General features: G+C 43.5%; 2 protein-coding genes across 4 annotated transcripts in view; one reads left to right on the top strand and one right to left on the bottom strand.

The window, feature by feature from the left end:
• The window catches only part of cfap61 (cilia and flagella associated protein 61), an 89973-nt gene extending 76795 nt beyond the window's left edge, over positions 1–13178 (bottom strand). The window contains exons 1-7 of one of the 2 annotated variants that reach the window (XM_060916168.1): positions 13093–13178; positions 12820–12971; positions 5369–5519; positions 5198–5274; positions 4794–4861; positions 3287–3404; positions 1277–1406 (exon numbers count right to left, since the gene is read on the bottom strand). In XM_060916168.1, coding sequence (XP_060772151.1) covers positions 1277–1406; positions 3287–3404; positions 4794–4861; positions 5198–5274; positions 5369–5519; positions 12820–12971; positions 13093–13095 — 699 coding nt within the window. In that variant the 5' untranslated portion in view covers positions 13096–13178. Of the gene's footprint in view, positions 1–1276; positions 1407–3286; positions 3405–4793; positions 4862–5197; positions 5275–5368; positions 5520–12806; positions 12972–13092 lie in introns of those variants that run through there. The other variant, XM_060916169.1, reaches the window with a different exon arrangement.
• A 1743-nt stretch (positions 13179–14921) lies between these two features.
• Positions 14922–20124, top strand: part of crnkl1 (crooked neck pre-mRNA splicing factor 1) — a 28657-nt gene continuing 23454 nt past the window's right edge. For both annotated transcript variants that reach the window (XM_060918012.1, XM_060918013.1), the window contains exon 1: positions 14922–15120. In XM_060918012.1, coding sequence (XP_060773995.1) covers positions 15073–15120 — 48 coding nt within the window. In that variant the 5' untranslated portion in view covers positions 14922–15072. The remainder of the gene's footprint in view (positions 15121–20124) is intronic.

Raw genomic sequence — 20124 nt, forward strand, 5'->3', positions numbered from 1 at the left:
AACAGTGCTAGGCGATGTGGAGCAGATTGCTGTGGAGAGAGACAGAGAGAGAGAGAGAGAGAGAGAGAGACAGAGAGAGAGAGAGAGAGAGAGAGAGAGAGAGAGAGAGAGACAGACGATGTGCAAACACAAAACTGCAGAAATGCTACAGATGTCTGGCCTCAGTGTGCTGAGTGCGAGCATGTCTTGGCTGGCCGTTCACTCTCATCTGCCATATGCTGCTATGAACACATGTCAGTATGAAAGAAGGGGGACATCGTGGTGTTCCTGAGGGAAGCGCTGCCCCCCCCCACACACACACACACTCGTAGATTTTAAGCGAAAGCATCTGCAGCCTCGAGTGCACCTACTGCTGTGCAATTCAAATCAATGCAAGGGTTTTAATTCCATGGACGTTTCTAAAAGGAACGTCTGGTCCCACCCTGACTGCATACAGTTCATAGGAAGTAATTAAAAAAAAAACACAATCTAAGATGAATTATAAATAGATTTTCTAAAACGTGGTGGTGGTGTTTCACAAAGAAAATGAATCATTGTTCTCATGATTCTCAGGTGTCAGCGCTTTGGAACAGTCGCGGTGCTTTTGGAACTTTTCGCAGCATGTGAATGAACTTATCGCTCAGATCTTCCACAACATTAACTTTAAGCCATTAAAAGTGGGATGTGTGATTTGCTAATAAATTAAACGTTGTAATCGTTATAAGTTTCACACCACAGCATGGACTACATTATTATCACTGCACCTGTTATGTCATGCGCACTTCTTTATTTCTTAATTATAATTTTGATGTTTTTCAAACATGTCCTCATCCAGCAACAACTAATGACCAGGAAGGGAAAAAGCTAACAAGCGCTTCCTCAAGGACACAGGAGGTGAAGGTATTCAAACTGCTGCTCATAGCGCGCTATCTGCCCTCTTCTGCATATATGAACTCACAGATGCCCATGATTGGATAGTATTGATGTGATTGACAGGCCCAATTTTGCTCTTTTGGCTCCCGCCCACTGAAGGCTGTTGCATTGTTGATTAAGTTTAAATCTCCTGATGATCGGGCTTTTCTTGGTTTGAAGAAACTCAGGAGCTGTCTTAAAACTGAAATATTAATTTTCTAAATTATTTTGTAAAAGTTTATCTGAGGAAATTATTATCATTATTTTTTTGTGTTTTTTTTGCATATTGTGTGAAATACATTGAATTCACTTTAAAGTCATATTTAATAGCATTATATAAATGCACTGCCTTTTTTATGATATAGTATTGGCAAGGAAGATTCACCTCAAACACGGCCACATGATTCAGCTCATTGTCAGTCTCAATTTTCTTAGCCAGAATGTCAGACGCAGGCCAGCAATCATTCACAGTCTTCAGCTGCTCGACGTATGTGAGGTCAATGAGATCTTTTACCCTGCATCACACCACAACACATCACACCACACACCACATCACACACCACATCACACACCACATCACATCACACCACATCACACATTACACATCACACATCACACCACACCACATCACACCACACCACACACCACATCACACCACATCACACCACATCACACCGCATCGCACCGCATCACATCACACCACATCACACATTACACATCACACATCACACCACACCACATCACACCACACACCACATCACATCACACCACATCACACCACATCACACCACATCACACCGCATCGCACCGCATCGCACCGCATCACATCACACCACATCACACCGCATCGCATCACACCGCACCACATCACACCATACCACATCACACCACATCACACCGTACCACATCACACCACATCACACCACATCACACCGCACCACATCACACCGCACCACATCACACCACATCACACCGTACCACATCACACCACATCACACCACACCACATCACACCGCACCACATCACATCACACCGCACCACACCACATCGCACCACACCAAATCACACCACATCACACCGCACCACATCACACCGCACCACATCACATCACACCACACCAAATCACACCACATCACACCGCACCACATCACACCACACCGCACCACATCACACCGCATCGCATCACACCGCACCACATCACACCATACCACATCACACCACATCACACCGTACCACATCACACCACATCACACCACATCACACCGCACCACATCACACCGTACCACATCACACCGTACCACATCACACCACATCACACCGCACCACATCACACCGCACCACATCACATCACACCGCACCACACCACATCGCACCACACCAAATCACACCACATCACACCGCACCACATCACACCGCACCACATCACATCACACCACACCAAATCACACCACATCACACCGCACCACATCACACCACACCGCACCACATCACACCACATCGCATCACACCGCACCACATCACACCATACCACATCACACCACATCACACCGTACCACATCACACCACATCACACCACATCACACCGCACCACATCACACCGTACCACATCACACCGTACCACATCACACCACATCACACCGCACCACATCACACCGCACCACATCACATCACACCGCACCACACCACATCGCACCACACCAAATCACACCACATCACACCGCACCACATCACACCGCACCACATCACATCACACCGCACCACACCACATCGCACCACACCAAATCACACCACATCACACCGCACCACATCACACCACATCACACTGTACCACATCACACCACACCACATCACACCGCATCACACCAAATCACACCACACCAAATCACACCACATCACACCGCACCACATCACACTGTACCACATCACACCGCACCACATCACACCACATCACACTGTACCACATCACACCGCACCACATCACACCACATCACACTGTACCACATCACACCACACCACATCACACCGCATCACACCAAATCACACCACACCAAATCACACCACATCACACCGCACCACATCACACCGCATCACACTGTACCACATCACACCGCACCACATCACACCGCACCACATCACACCACATCACACTGTACCACATCACACCACACCACATCACACCGCATCACACCAAATCACACCACACCAAATCACACCACATCACACCGCACCACATCACACCGCATCACACTGTACCACATCACACCGCACCACATCACACCGCACCACATCGCATCACATCACACCACATCATGTCACATCACACCACATCGCGCCACACAATATCACATCAGAGCATATCACAGAGAGAGAGAGAGAGAGAGAGAGGTGGAAGTACCTGGCTTTGCGCACATGCAATCTTGGACAGTAGTTGTGTCTGTGGCACACAAACGCACCACACTGGACTTCCTCTGTCACGCAGGGCATGGGCTCAAAAATGTCCATCAGAGCTGGCTCTGAAGAAAAACAATGCAGCTGAGTGTAAGCACTGGCTCCGTCTCGCTGCACTCATCAAGTTCCTGGTTCTATTCTATGAACACTTTCAACCACACCTGGCCAAATCTGGAACTGTTCAACACTTTAAGAGCCAGGTCTTGGCCAGCAACACTGCTACATGTTCAGCACTGAAATTCTGCTGGTCCAGGACTACAGACAGGTATCATCAGGTGCTTTGACAGTGCTTTCATCGGTGATCACCATGGCAACTACTTGAGCAATTTGTTTATGTGAATTACATTAAAAGACTATAAAAGTAATAGTAGGGAATTCATTCATTCAGTATCTATACCGCTTATCCATCATGGGTCGCGAGTGAGCTGGAGCCAATCCCAGCTGATATTGCCTGAGAGGTGGGGTTCACCCTGGACAGGTCGCTAGTCTATCGCAGGGCTAACACAGAGAAACAGACGGCCATTCAGATTCACACCAATGGGCAATTTAGAGTAGCCAGTTGACTTAGTCAGCATGTCTAAGGGGAGGAAAACAGAGCCCCTGGAGGAAACCCAAAAGGCATGAAGAGAACATGGAAACCCCATGCAGAAAGGCCCTTGTCGATTGGCACATTTGAATCCAGAACCTTCTTGCTGTGAAGCGACAGTGCTAACCGCTACACCAACCACTGGCTACATGAATTTGTTCCTGATTATGATTGGGTGTGGGGTTCCATCCATGGTGTATTCCCACCTCATGCCCAGTGTTCCTGGGATAGGCTCTGTATCCAACATCAAAGTGTTCTGTTTGTTAAAAGTTCAGGAATAAAAGCTCTTCCATCTCTAATTAATAGCCAAAATATTACTGTACATATTTAAACACAGGGCGGCACGGTGGTGTAGTGGTTAGCGCTGTCGCCTCACAGCAAGAAGGCCCAGGTTCGAGCCCCGTGGCCGGCGAGGGCCTTTCTGTGTGGAGTTTGCATGTTCTCCCCGTGTCCGCGTGGGTTTCCTCCGGGTGCTCCGGTTTCCCCCACAGTCCAAAGACATGCAGGTTAGGTTAACTGGTGACTCTAAATTGAGCGTAGGTGTGAATGTGAGTGTGAATGGTTGTCTGTGTCTATGTGTCAGCCCTGTGATGACCTGGCGACTTGTCCAGGGTGAACCCCGCCTTTCACCCGTAGTCAGCTGGGATAGGCTCCAGCTCGCCTGCGACCCTGTAGAACAGGATAAAGCGGCTACAGATAATGAGATGAAATATTTAAACTATTTTTTTTACGTTAATACAAGTCCCTGGCTGCAAAAAGCCTTGAAAAGGAACCCCACACACTGCGTTAAATCCAAACATCATTGGATCAAAGCAGTGAAATACAGAGAATGTCTTGATATTGAGTAGGGACTGCATGGTTTTCTTACCAAGGCTGCCGCTGCAGGGTGTGATGAGGCAGATGTATTCCAGCTCTGTGATGGCATTGAATACAGTTCTGGTTGTGAGGAAGAAGACAGAGACATCATGCTTCATGTCTGTTTTGCGTAAACCCTTTTTCAGCTCACAATGTAAAATCTAACTTTATCTGATTGCAGAATTCAATGCAAAGGCTCTGAATGGAAACAGGAAGACATTGCCATGGTGGAAATGTAATTTTCGCTGCCCCAAACTAGATTTAAACCGGCCTTAACTGGATGACTATAGAGAAGTCTGGCTTATTTGAGTCTAAATACATAAAAGCATGACAGGCAAAACAAATCAAAATAATGCTGTATGTTTGTCAGAAATGTAAAAGTTCTCTAAAATACTGTATTACATTTTCAGTTTTTACCTGATAATCTCTTTAGCGCTGGAAATAGAAAAGTCGGACTGGGCCACAAAAAGATGCAGGAAGATTGTGTTTAAAGGCTACAGAGAGTTAAAAACAAATTTGAACATGAAACAGATCACTGCAGAAAATGTTATTTGTACTGAATCATATAAGATACATCATTCTGCCTACTGTGAACGTTGTGGTGTTAAAATGGGTGTGAAGTAGCTGCTCCCATGAAGCCTGATCCACCAGCTCACCGATGGGATGGTCCATGAATGCAGCATGGGCCAGGACTTCATTTCTTTCTGTGCTTATAGTAATTGCCAGATTAGCTTTTTCCCTGAGAATGAAGCAGACACAGAAGGATAGAAAATGAATGTGCATGAAATAATTCAAACCAAATGTGTTTGAATGTACTGATATGATACTGAGTATCACATTGATATCAGCCTGTAGTGGTGGACTGGGCATGTTTTGAACCTGATCCAGGAACATATTTTTGTCTATGAATGCCTTTGAAGTTCAGCAATATACTGTGGAACGTAAAAACAGAACATCGTTATCACTGCTGAACTGATTTCAGCAGTAGAGTGGCCAGTTCCTGCACACACACACACACACACACACCACACACACTCACACACCACACACACTCACACTTCTGGGCAATTTAGAGTCACCAGTTAACCTAACCTGCATGTCTTTGGACTGTGGGGGTAACCGGAGCACCCGGAGGAAACCCACGCGGACACGGGGAGAACATGCAAACTCTGCACAGAAAGGCCCTCGCCGGCCACGGGGCTCGAACCCAGGACCTTCTTGCTCTGAGGTGATAATGCTAACCACTGCACCACTACGCCGCCCCAAAAACAGATTTTTTCTGAGGTCATATTTGGTCTTAAAGAGATCGATTGCAGAGATCTAATGGGCCACTCTCAGGACCGGTACTGAGCATTAATAACATTTCTGATATTAGTAGTGTGTAGAAAATGGAAAAGGCATTAGTGGATCTCGACAAACAGAAGGTTGCGTCCTTGAGTAAAACCCTCTTCACCTGCTTCCTGAATTTTCAGAGGACAGTCTTCTCGAAATGTTTCAGTCAGGTACAAACAAAAATAAACAAATTTAAGAACAGCCTGCCACCGCTGCGGTTAAGACTAATTATGATGTAACTTGACTGATGTAGCTGAGGTTGAGGAAGTGTCACAGCTAAAATGATCAGACCGTGCTGACGGGGCCTCGTTTATCAAACTGGATATGAAGAGATTTATTCATAACTCATTCATACTGCCGTTTACGAAATACAGATGAGTCACAGAATACAGATTCACAGAAAATAAAAAATATAATATAAAGTATGGATCTTTTATTCACTGATGTGATATTTTTGAAATATCAGAGAGAGAGAGAGAGAGAGAGCTCTGTAATATACACTGCATAATATACAATATATAGAATATGTACGAGTATATATTGCACTAAAGAGAAAAAATTTAATATATATTGCACTGAAATGAAGTTTTGTGAAGAGGTACAACTGCAATAGAAATATACTGTATACACTTCACTTTGGTCTCTTAGGCCTTGCTTATTATGATGAATTTTAGACATAGTGTTATTAATTATTATCCATACAGGCCACTGTTTCAATGGAATAAAAACACATGTTCTATTCCCTTCTAGCGGGTTTTGTTAATTTGGTTTGATAGCATGTAATATTGTTAGCGTATCGCTTATCCTACATGTATTACATCAGTTATGTGGTAATACACATAATATATGGTCATTTTGAATTTGATGTCAGCAACAAGTTTCAGAAAAGCTGTGGCAGGGGCAACAAAAGACTAGTAAAGTTGTGAAATACTAAAAAAAAATCTAATTAGGTTAATTATCAGCAGGTCAGTAAGATGATTGGGTATAAAAAGACCCTCCCAGAGAGGCGGAGTCTCTCAAAAGTAAAGATGGGGCGGGGTTCACCGCTCTGTGAAAGACTCCGTGGGCAAACAGTGCAACAATTTAAGAATAACGTTCCTCAGTGTAAAACTGCAAATAATTTGAGTATGACATCATCTATGGTCCATAATATCATTAAAAGATTCAGAGAATGTGGAGAAATCTCTGTATGCGAGAGACAAGGCTGAAAACTGACACTGGATGCCTGTGATCTTCAGGCCCTCAGGAGACACTGCATTAAAAGCAGACACGTGTCTGTAGTGGAAATCACTGTATGGACTCAGGAACACTTCAGAAAACCATCGTCTGTGAAAACACTTCATTACCGCATCCACAAACGCAAGTTAAAACCAGATATAAACAACATCCAGAAACCCCGCCCCCTTCTCTGGGCCCGAGCTCTTTTTCGATGGACTGAGGCGAAGTGGAAAACTGTCCCGAGGTCTGACGAATCAAAAGTAGAAATTCTTTTTAGAAATCATGGACACCACGTCCTCCAGGCTAAAGTGGAGAGGGACCATCCGGCTTGTTATCAGTGCACAGCTCAAAAGCATTCAGCGTCTGTGATGGTATGAGGGGGCGTTAGTGCACATGACATGGGTAGCTTGTACATCTGGGAAGGCATCATTAACGCTGAATGATATAAACACGTTTCAGAGCAATATGCTGCCATCCAGACTAAATCTTGTTCAGGGAAGGCCTTCCTTCTTTCAGCAAGACAACACCAAACCGCTTTCTGCACATATTACAACTGCATGGCTCTGTAGGAAAAGAGTCCGGGTGCTAAACTGGCCTGCTGCAGTCCAGACCTGTCTCCCATTTAAAACATTTGGTGCATTATGAAGCGCAAAATACAACCCCGATTCCAAAAAAGTTGGGACAAAGTACAAATTGTAAATAAAAACGGAATGCAATGATGTGGAAGTTTCAAAATTCCATATTTTATTCAGAATAGAACACAGATGACATATCAAATGTTTAAACTGAGAAAATGTATCATTTAAAGAGAAAAATTAGGTGATTTTAAATTTCATGACAACAACACATCTCAAAAAAGTTGGGACAAGGCCATGTTTCCCACTGTGAGACATCCCCTTTTCTCTTTACAACAGTCTGTAAACGTCTGGGGACTGAGGAGACAAGTTGCTCAAGTTTAGGGATAGGAATGTTAACCCATTCTTGTCTAATGTAGGATTCTAGTTGCTCAACTGTCTTAGGTCTTTTTTGTCGTATCTTCCGTTTTATGATGTGCCAAATGTTTTCTATGGGTGAAAGATCTGGACTGCAGGCTGGCCAGTTCAGTACCCGGACCCTTCTTCTACGCAGCCACAGCGCTCGAAACTAACGGTGTCCCGATGTCCCGGGGACCATAAAAAATGTCATCGGGACACAAAATTATCATATCTGGGACAATCCCGGGACAATGGAAAAAAATAGATCAAGAGACGACAATTCCCCCGGGGGAAATCGTGAGAGTGATGCAGTGCGCGTAGCAGTCACAGTTGCCGGAGCTGAGCTGGACTGTATTTTTGTCTCTCTCTGCTCAGCGCGCGGGTGGGGGAGGGGCACACAAAAAGGGCAGCTTTCCGTCAGAGCGCTCCCTCCAAACAACGGGGGTTTACACGAAAACGGAAGGAGATATTCACAAACTTTTTTCACATTGAGTGCCACAAGGGTCTCCTGAACACACTGATGTACTTTTTTTGTCTGTAGTGTAAAAATTGAGGACACTAGAGCGAGTTAAAAACGAGTGACTTTTCTGATTTAACAGTCAAAGCGCAGCCACGTTTATAATGGCAGTCTATGGGGCTGCGCGCCTGCCCTCTCCTCACTTTCAGGCTTCTCATTCAAAAACTGCAAGTCCTATCGTGTAGGTAGACACATTTTGTGAATCAGGACAAGTGTGACTACTACTTTTGAGAAAATTGTGTGTGTGGAGTGAAAATTGGGGCTGAAAACACAGTTTAAATGAGAAAGTTTGAGCTATTTTTCCAAGCTCTCTACACTCTAACTTAACGAGCTGCACTGGTGTGTAACGCAATAGACACCCATTATAAAGCCGGAATTTCTCCAGGAACCCACATGGTGTTTGAGCTGGGACTGATCCAAAAGTATAGAACCTAGCAAAAAGTTGAATGCCAGATCCACAGAGGAGAAGTTTCTCTACGTTTTAAAGTTTGAATCATGTCTCTAGGTGAAAGCATGCCAGAGCAGCGGATGTTTGAAAATGTGTGTAGTTTTTCAAATAATTCCATAGAAATGAATGGGAAATTTATCTAGGTCAAAGAAAATGAAATTAAGCACTGTAAATAATGTAAATGATTTCTATGACTAAAGGTTACAATAAAAAAAAACTTGGATTACATTGCTTTGTTTGCACTTATATGATATGACACTTTTATCCAAAGTGACTTTACGGTTTTTTACAGTGTTAAAGTCCCTGTAGCAATGTTGGGGTAGGTGCCTTGCTCAAGGGCATTGCATCTATTGATGGTATGGCTGATGGCTTTCAAAACATCTCTGAATGGGGCAACAGGTATATTACATAAAAATGGATAACGGTAATGGTGAAAATGATAAGTTGGGCTTATAAATGCCAACAGATATTCAAGGTATAAGTAGATGAAATGAACATAAAAGGGGTCTTATTTTCAACTAAAGTGTACTGCAGATGTAGGGAGTTGAAACATTTTCTGAATGAGCTAGTTGGCCCCTTTAAATAAATGGGTATCTATTCATACAGTGAGATCGCCAAAGTTTAATAAACTGAAAATGCAATAACTAATTTTGAAGTAGATGATGTATAGGGGGCGGCACGGTGGTGTAGTGGTTAGCGCTGTCGCCTCACAGCAAGAAGGTCCTGGGTTCGAGCCCCGGGGCCGGCGAGGGCCTTTCTGTGCGGAGTTTGCATGTTCTCCCCGTGTCCGCGTGGGTTTCCTCCGGGTGCTCCGGTTTCCCCCACAGTCCAAAGACATGCAGGTTAGGTTAACTGGTGACTCTAAATTGAGCGTAGGTGTGAATGTGAGTGTGAATGGTTGTCTGTGTCTATGTGTCAGCCCTGTGATGACCTGGTGACTTGTCCAGGGTGAACCCCGCCTTTCACCCGTAGTCAGCTGGGATAGGCTCCAGCTTGCCTGCGACCCTGTAGAAGGATAAAGCGGCTAGAGATAATGAGATGAGATGATGTATAGGACATGTGTCACTTGTGTTTTGTGACTTATTGTAAAAATGATATAAAGGGTTCAAAATCGCATAGTTACAAATATAATAGTAACTTCATATGATAATATTAACCACTGGTTATTTCAGAGAGGAAAAAAATGGGGACACTATTGCTTCCATTCGGGACAATACAACACAGAATTCGGGACCACTGGGGGACACAAAGAAAAAAAGTTAATTTCGAGCCCTGCGCAGCCATGATGCTGTAATTGATGCAGTATGTGGTTTGGCATTGTCATGTTGGAAAATGCAAGGTCTTCCCTGAAAGAGACGTCGTCTGGATGGGAGCATATGTTGCTCTAGAACCTGGATATACCTTTCAGCATTGATGGTGTCTTTCCAGATGTGTAAGCTGCCCATGCCATACGCACTAATGCAACCCCATACCATCAGAGATGCAGGCTTCTGAACTGAGCGCTGATAACAACTCGGGTCGTCCTTCTCCTCTTTAGTCCGAATGACACGGCGTCCCTGATTTCCATAAAGAACTTCACATTTTGATTCGTCTGACCACAGAACAGTTTTCCACTTTGCCACAGTCCATTTTAAATGAGCCTTGGCCCAGAGAAGACGTCTGCGCTTCTGGATCATGTTTAGATACGGCTTCTTCTTTGAACTATAGAGTTTTAGCTGGCGACGGCGGATGGCACGGTGAATTGTGTTCACAGATAATGTTCTCTAGAAATATTCCTGAGCCCATTTTGTGATTTCCAATACAGAAGCATGCCTGTATGTGATGCAGTGCCATCTAAGGGCCCGAAGATCACGGGCACCCAGTACGGTTTTCCGGCCTTGACCCTTACGCACAGAGATTCTTCCAGATTCTCTGAATCTTTTGATGATATTATGCACTGTAGATGATGATATGTTCAAACTCTTTGCAATTTTACACTGTCGAACTCCTTTCTGATATTGCTCCACTATTTGTCGGCGCAGAATTAGGGGGATTGGTGATCCTCTTCCCATCTTTACTTCTGAGAGCCGCTGCCACTCCAAGATGCTCTTTTTATACCCAGTCATGTTAATGACCTATTGCCAATTGACCTAATGAGTTGCAATTTGGTCCTCCAGCTGTTCCTTTTTTGCACCTTTAACTTTTCCAGCCTCTTATTGCCCCTGTCCCAACTTTTTTGAGATGTGTTGCTGTCATGAAATTTCAAATGAGCCAATATTTGGCATGAAATTTCAAAATGTCTCACTTTTGACATTTGATATGTTGTCTATGTTCTATTGTGAATACAATATCAGTTTTTGAGATTTGTAAATTATTGCATTCTGTTTTTATTTACAATTTGTACTTTGTCCCAACTTTTTTTGGAATCAGGGTTGTACAACAAAGGAGACCCTGAACTATAGAGCAACTGAAATTGTATATCAGGCAAGAATGGGACAACATTTCTCTTTCAAAACTACAGCAGTTGGTCTCCTCAGTTCCCAAACGTTTACAGTGTTGTTAAAAGTAGAGGTGATGCAACACAGTGGTAAACACGCCCTGTCCCAACTTTTTTTGAAATGTGTTGCTGACATCAAATTCAAAATGAGCAGATATTTTCATCAACACAATAAAATTTCTGTTTCGACATTTGATTTGTTGTCTTTGTACAATTTTCAATGAAACATTGGGTTTCTCGGGCAGCACGGTGGTGTAGTGGTTAGCGCTGTCGCCTCACAGCAAGAAGGTCCGGGTTCGAGCCCCGTGGCTGGCGAGGGCCTTTCTGTGCGGAGTTTGCATGTTCTCCCCGTGTCCGCGTGGGTTTCCTCCGGGTGCTCCGGTTTCCCCCACAGTCCAAAGACATGCAGGTTAGGTTAACTGGTGACTCTAAATTGAGCGTAGGTGTGAATGTGAGTGTGAATGGTTGTCTGTGTCTATGTGTCAGCCCTGTGATGACCTGGCGACTTGTCCAGGGTGAACCCCGCCTTTCGCCCGTAGTCAGCTGGGATAGGATCCAGCTCGCCTGCGACCCTGTAGAAGGATAAAGCGGCTACAGATAATGAGATGGGGATGAGACATTGGGTTTCTGTGATTTGCAAAACAACACTGTTGTAATGCAGAAGTAAATCTAGGCAATGTACATCACCACAAGAGGGCGCTCATTGACCATTAGAATGCATGGATATGTTTTTACTCCTATTGCCAGAAAGGGTTAAAACAGAAGACGAGCTGTTCCGGAGGCGTGTTACTGCTCTCAGACACCGTAATGTATGTTTAATATTTAAATTCAGATAAAGGTGAAAACTCGGCATCTGTGTCCGCGCTCCTTTTATTTTACAAGTTACCACAAACACATTCTGTTTTTCTTTACAGTTTACACAGCGTCCCAACTGTTTTTTGGAATTGGGGTTCATTTATATAAATACTCGGCAGTGAACTCGATTCTGGTTCTGATTCTGTTGACATGTGACGACTGTGGAGTAGTTTGTGTCACTGCCCCGTATGAATATGGATTATTACCCTCAGTACTCACAGCAGGCACATCACATTCACTTTGCCAAACAGTTCTGCAGCAGCTGGACTGATGAGCTCACTGATCTTCTGAGCATCACAGAACTCTGTCCGCCTCGCAGTTACAGATTTCTTTTCCCCAGTGGATGAACTAATGGTCGTCGTCATGTTCTCCTGGAGGGAGGAAGAGATATAAAGCAGTGGGAAACACGCCCCGCACTGTTACACTCTATTACAGCGCACAGCAGGCGAGACAGTCAACGCGGTGCTGAAAAATAAATAAACACATAGCTACCATTCACGCGCCTTCCTGTTCATCTGTGTGCTGCATTTAAAACTGTATGCGGCCTAAGCGTCTCCGTTACCATGGTTATATACGGCATGACGTCTGTGATGTGAAAGGTGCATGGTTGGCGTAAGACGTTCGTTTTGTTTTGGCTTTTCCCACCTGTATTCATATACTTCCGTTCCGCCTACGACGCACTGATTGGTTGTCTGATGTTACGTAACTATTTGGAGCGCTCATTGGCCAATCCGCGCTGTACAGACAAATGAAGCGTGCAAGTCGCCATTTTACCACACCCATCATGTGTATTTGGTTTGTGTGTTAAAGCGTCGCATCCGATCAAATTTGCCCCGAGAGAGTGAGTTCTCTCCCGGCTTTTCCTCTCATTCCCTCAACTTCACTCACATTCCTTACAGATCTTTATAGCTCTCCCCTTCACTGTTATTGTTTTTTTTCCTTTTCCACTTCAGTCTCTGATCATTTTTTTTTTTGGAACGGCTCTTTTACTAATATAAATGTTTTTACACAGATTATTTCAGTTTTTCTCTCTTTTGTATATTTATTCTTCCTTTCTGTTCAGATATTTCCTGATGTTATTTAGGTTTTCTTGAAATTCACTTCAATTTTTTAAAAATGTTTTGGAAATATTAATTTGCATGAAAATATTTTCTAATAAATTGAGTATTAGAATAATTTATTGTTTTGCTATAATTATGCGGTAAATTGTAATAAAATTAAACAAGTCCTAAATTAATTATTGGTAATGATTGATTCTTTATAATGTGTAACTATAGCGAGGGATTGGCATCAATCTGTTTCTAAATAGTGAATCTGTAATATCTCCATGTAACTCTCTGTTCCAGCCATTATTCACATAATTAGTTCCATTTCATTTTTCATTCTGTGCAATAGAATTTATTTATTTATTTTTTAAATTGCTGATCTGGAATACAGCCTCCAGGCAACAGGAAATGACGTCACTGTTGTGGCTCCTGACCCACGTGCTGTGTCCATCTTTGTGGAAAGCAGAGCTGTTCTTTCATGCTGGAATGGACACTTTGCGTTCTTCTCTGTTATGCATGTATCATCTATGTATTTTTTATTTGGTCGAATAATAATAATAATAATCTGCAGTAATCTTCCTGAATGTATCCATGATGAAAAAAAGTATTGAATACTGTACATTATGATTAAAACATGGGGCGACACGGTGGTGTAGTGGTTAGCGCTGTCGCCTCACAGCAAGAAGGTCCTGGGTTCGAGCCCCGTGGCCGGCGAGGGCCCTTCTGTGTGGAGTTTGCATGTTCTCCCCGTGTCCGCGTGGGTTTCCTCCGGGTGCTCCGGTTTCCCCCACAGTCCAAAGACATGCAGGTTAGGTTAACTGGTGACTCTAAATTGACCGTAGGTGTGAATGTGAGTGTGAATGGTTGTCTGTGTCTATGTGTCAGCCCTGTGATGACCTGGCGACTTGTCCAGGGTGAACCCCGCCTTTCACCCGTAGTCAGCTGGGATAGGCTCCAGCTCGCCTGCGACCCTGTAGAACAGGATAAAGTGGCTACAGATGAGGAGATGATTAAAACACAAACACACTACAAAAATCAACAATTCTCTCTCTCACACACACACACGTGTATAAATAACGTCTAGTTTTGTGTCGCTTCCTGGGCAGAGATCAGACCGGACCGATCCGATGTGCGTGGTAATATGGCGGCCAGGTCGCTTCACTCTGTTTGGCCAGTGAGCCATCCGGCTCTTTAGACCAGTGATTTCGCCAGCTTTCTATTGCACAACCTTTTGTAAACAGCCAATCACAGCGAGGAAGGCGGGGTTTGCCATAATACAGGTGGGGAAAATGACCCTGGAGAAAAGTTATGGCGGAAAAGTTGATTTGATAGAATAGCGTTGAGTGTTTTTGTCTGTAAATTATCCAGCTGAATGCTGTAAACTCGTGTTGTTTTCGTTTGTGTAGTGAGAGAATATTGCGGAGTGATGGCGTCCACCGCGGCGGGGAAGCAGAGAATTCCCAAAGTGGCGAAGGTAGGAAAACCGGGCTCGCGCACGGAGCTCAGTGTGTGTGTGGTTAGCTGGGTGGCTAAGCTAGCTAGTCATTTTAATTCTAATTAAAATAACCGTCATTATTATCGTCCTGGGGAAATTATAATTTTGCGAAGTGTAGTTTCACTGCAGTATTGAATTATACTGGGGTTTATTATTCTAACTGCGGTGTAGTAATCTGAGCGTTTTTCAGCCATGCTAAGCTGTTAGCTTTACCTCAGCGACGCGACACACCGCACCGCGCGCTGTTTGTGGAATAAAGCGCTTACAGGCGGCGGTAGCGGGGAGGGACACTGACTGACCGACCGACTGCTGTCCCAACACACTCATTATTACAAAAAGAAGGAATTGTGCGGCACCAATAGTCTGTTTATTATATTTGGCTATGTTTACATTACGTCGAATCAGCGGATCATCAGATTAACGTTCTTAAAACGATTCGTGTTTACACTAAAACCGTTAGCCGTGCACACAGCAACACCAATACACGGATCCGCTCGGCTCCGCAGGCATCCTGCGCTCCAAATCACTCCGCCCTGAACAGCGAGTGCCCTCTGGAGGGTGCGCACTCCGGCCCTGCGCAGCTCACACAGCGCGCGAGTGAAGTGAACAAGCTGTGATTCGGGACTGAGCCGCTGTGTGTGTGATCCCAGCGCACATCACTTACCACTCGCAAGTGGAAGGATGGCAAGCCTAAAGACAATCATAACTACACAATGGGCAGTATTTGCATCAGTATTTGCAGTATTTTCATACTTTTATACTCTTTAATGAAAGGTGATACAAGGCGGAAGTCCGCGCCGGTTTTCAGCAGTCGCGTCACATGACCAACGCCAGCGAATCAGGAAGGTGGATGTCACAGTGACGTTGTCCAATGAGACGCCAGCTAGAGCTCAGCACAGCGTATCCGCGTATTCTCAATGTTTACACAGCACCGGAGCTGATACGATCTGGATTGAATACGTGGACGCTGGCGGATTCCCGTTTCCCGGCGTTTCCAGGCGGTTTAATGTAAACGGACAGTGCATCCGCGAAGAAAACGAGACAGATACGGTCTAATGTAAACGTAGCCTTTAACTTTTACCCGGAAGTGTGACGCGACACCGGAAGCTGAAGATGGAGGAAGTCTAAAGTCGCCCTGCTCATCATGACCTGTGTGTTTTTGCAGTGTTTCATTTCCGTTTGTTTGTTTGTTTATTTTCAATGATTTTTATTGGGTTTTCCAGAAGTTAAGACAGTAAGAGTCTGTGAGTGAGAGTTCCGCACTGATCTCATAAACTCATCACAGTCACACATTTACACTAATCTTGTTGAGTAACAACACTGACCCGCAAACTAACACTACAGAGTAAACTAACACTACAGAGTAAACTAACACTACAGAGTAAACTAACACTGACCCGCAAACTAACACTACAGAGTAAACTAACACTACAGAGTAAACTAACACTACAGAGTAAACTAACACTGACCCACAAACTAACACTACAGAGTAAACTAACACTACAGAGTAAACTAACACTACAGAGTAAACTAACACTACAGAGTAAACTAACACTACAGAGTAAACTAACACTGACCCGTAAACTAACACTACAGAGTAAACTAACACTACAGAGTAAACTAACACTACAGAGTAAACTAACACTGACCCGCAAACTAACACTACAGAGTAAACTAACACTACAGAGTAAACTAACACTACAGAGTAAACTAACACTACAGAGAGTAAACTAACACTGACCCGCAAACTAACACTACAGAGTAAACTAACACTACAGAGTAAACTAACACTACAGAGTAAACTAACACTACAGAGAGTAAACTAACACTGACCCGCAAACTAACACTACAGAGTAAACTAACACTGACCCGTAAACTAACACTACAGAATAAAATCAAACCAAATAAAATAACTCCAGTGTTTATAACAGACAGGACAGCGAACAGACTGTAAGTGGTGAGTGTGTGTGTGTGAGTGTGTGAGTGTGAGGCTTTACGGGTTGTTTTACAGTCAGGGTTCATGAGCTAAACATCACATTTAACACTTATTATCTTCAATATCAAAAGGCGTGACTAAATAAACTGGGTTGTTTATTGTAGCGCTGTGATCGCTGTATTCACCGTGCAAAAACACATTTGGTGATATCGTTATTTTTGGTGAATGTATGGTGATGTATGTCATTTAGCAAAATTACTCGTGTCATTTAGAAAAAGTGCTTTTTTGACCACAAAAGGGAGGCACTGACTTAAATCATTCTTTATACCATAAAACACATATTTGGTTCCATGTCATTGGAAACAGAGTGAAGTTTTAATGTTGAATGCCAGTAAGTTTTCAGACTATTTTGATCAAATTAGTGTAAAAAAAAAATGTCCTCTCCGAGACAGCTTATTTTTCAATATAAAATAACATATCTCAAATGATTATTTTCATCCTAAAACGTGGTCAAGATATTGGGACATAAATATTAGAGACAACTAACACAAAGCTTACAGCCTTGTATTTAAAAGCACTGTGGAAGTCGTGGATTCTGAATTGTCAAAAAAAAAAGTCCTCTCTGAGAATCACTTCATCTGTTTGTCCCAGCCCTGCTTAAAGCGACACTTCATCTTCTTATAATACAAACTATTACACACACCTATCTGTTCTTTAACTCGTCCTTCACTTAAAAACTGGTACAAGAACCAGTTTGAATCAATTTGAATTTTGGACCCCTGTGACACAAACTTTGTCCCCTGATTGTAAAACAACCCTTAACTCATGAGCCTGGCCGAGGAGAAGATATTAAAATGGTTCAGTAAAGGCTGCCACACCTTGTGGTATTTATTAGAAGAGCCTCCAATGCAGAGCCGTAGTTCCTTGAGTTTAAAGTGCCATTCCACCATTGGATGTATTCTTTGGCATAAAATACAATATATTTTGACAACATATATACAACCCCGATTCCAAAAAAGTTGGGACAAAGTACAAATTGTAAATAAAAATGGAATGCAATGATGTGGAAGTTTCAAAATTCCATATTTTATTCAGAATAGAACATAGATGACATATCAAATGTTTAAACTGAGAAAATGTATCATTTAAAGAGAAAAATTAGGTGATTTTAAATTTCATGACAACAACACATCTCAAAAAAGTTGGGACAAGGCCATGTTTCCCACTGTGAGACATCCCCTTTTCTCTTTACAACAGTCTGTAAACGTCTGGGGACTGAGGAGACAAGTTGCTCAAGTTTAGGGATAGGAATGTTAACCCATTCTTGTCTAATGTAGGATTCTAGTTGCTCAACTGTCTTAGGTCTTTTTGTCGTATCTTCCGTTTTATGATGCGCCAAATGTTTTCTATGGGTGAAAGATCTGGACTGCAGGCTGGCCAGTTCAGTACCCGGACCCTTCTTCTACGCAGCCATGATGCTGTAATTGATGCAGTATGTGGTTTGGCATTGTCATGTTGGAAAATGCAAGGTCTTCCCTGAAAGAGACATCGTCTGGATGGGAGCATATGTTGCTCTAGAACCTGGATATACCTTTCAGCATTGATGGTGTCTTTCCAGATGTGTAATGGCCCTTTTCCACTACCCTTTTTCAGCTCACTTCAGCCCGACACGGCTCGCGTTTCGACTACCAAAAACCAGCACGACTCAGCTCGTTTCAGCCCTGCTTAGCCCCTAAAACTCGCACCGTTTTGGAGTGGGGCTGAAGCGAGCCAAACCGTGCCGAGTGAGGTTGGGGGCGTGAGCAGACACTCCCCTGTGCACTGATTGGTGAGGAGGAGTGTCCTCACATGCCCACACACGCCCCGCGAGCGCGCTGGGATCTGTAAACACCGCAAACCCGGAAGAAGAATAATTATGAATTACGAGAATTTCTGAAGCCTTATGCGCCTCGCCTCATCTATACGCTCTTGCCAGTATCTGTCCGCGTTGTCGGTGACAACAAGCCACAGCACCAAGACCAGCAACACTAACGACTCCATGTCCTCCATGTTTATTGTTTACTATTCGGGTCGTGAGACTACCGCTTAAAAGATCACTGAATCAGTGACATACAGAGCATCGTGGACGAGTTCGCGGAGCGCAAGGCTCGCCGTATGCCCTTCAAATAATGTGCGCAGTAGGCTATTGATGTTTTATTATGAGCCATGTACAGTATCCTAATGTTTTTTGTTTCTGAGTTACATGTTCGTTTGAAGGACTTGATGTACTAAATAACATAGTTGCACCCGGTAATGTTGAAATTGGTAAACACCGCAGTTGCGGACATTTTGTAGCCTAAAATGATGTAATGATAAGCTTTAATAAAGGGCCCAGTCTAGGGCTGCACGATATCAGAAAAATATGCGATATTCGATAACATGACTGAATATCTCGATATCGATATGCATCACGATAATTAAATATATACTGTTTTTCTTACCTCTACTCGCCGTTCTGCCCTGTATCTAGCATTTAAAAAAAACACCCAATGCATCGCTTCCATTCCAACATTATTTTTTATTGGAAAAACATGGCTACACCTGCAATGGTGTCCATCAATCATCTTTACATCTCTTAATTTTTGTGAGTGCAGCAGAAAATGTCTTAAGTTGAAGTAAACAAAAAACTGAAAACTACATTACATTAACATAAAGCATTCAAAATGGCAATTTCAGCGGCTCCCGGGAGATGAAGGTGAGCGACACAGATTCACCATAAACTCAAACACAATCTGTTAATAACACAGGCGGGTGAGAGAGCAGTGGTGTGTGTGTGTGTGTGTGAGTGAGAGAGTGCGGTTTTATGTTTTTATGCTGCTGTACAGCAGTGTTTGTCCCAGTGAGCCGCCCCACCACTGTTTTACAGGTACATGTCTTGCAAAGTACCTGAGTTTGCAGTACGTCACCCCTCCTGAATCCAAAGTACTTCCAAATAGCAGACGTGCATTTTTTTTTTTTTTGGAAACCAGTTCCTCCTCACACAAGTTTGTCTCACCACACTTGCTACC

This window comes from Neoarius graeffei, chromosome 3 (genome assembly GCF_027579695.1).
Source record: "Neoarius graeffei isolate fNeoGra1 chromosome 3, fNeoGra1.pri, whole genome shotgun sequence".
In the NCBI taxonomy this organism is placed as follows: Eukaryota; Metazoa; Chordata; class Actinopteri; order Siluriformes; family Ariidae; genus Neoarius; species Neoarius graeffei.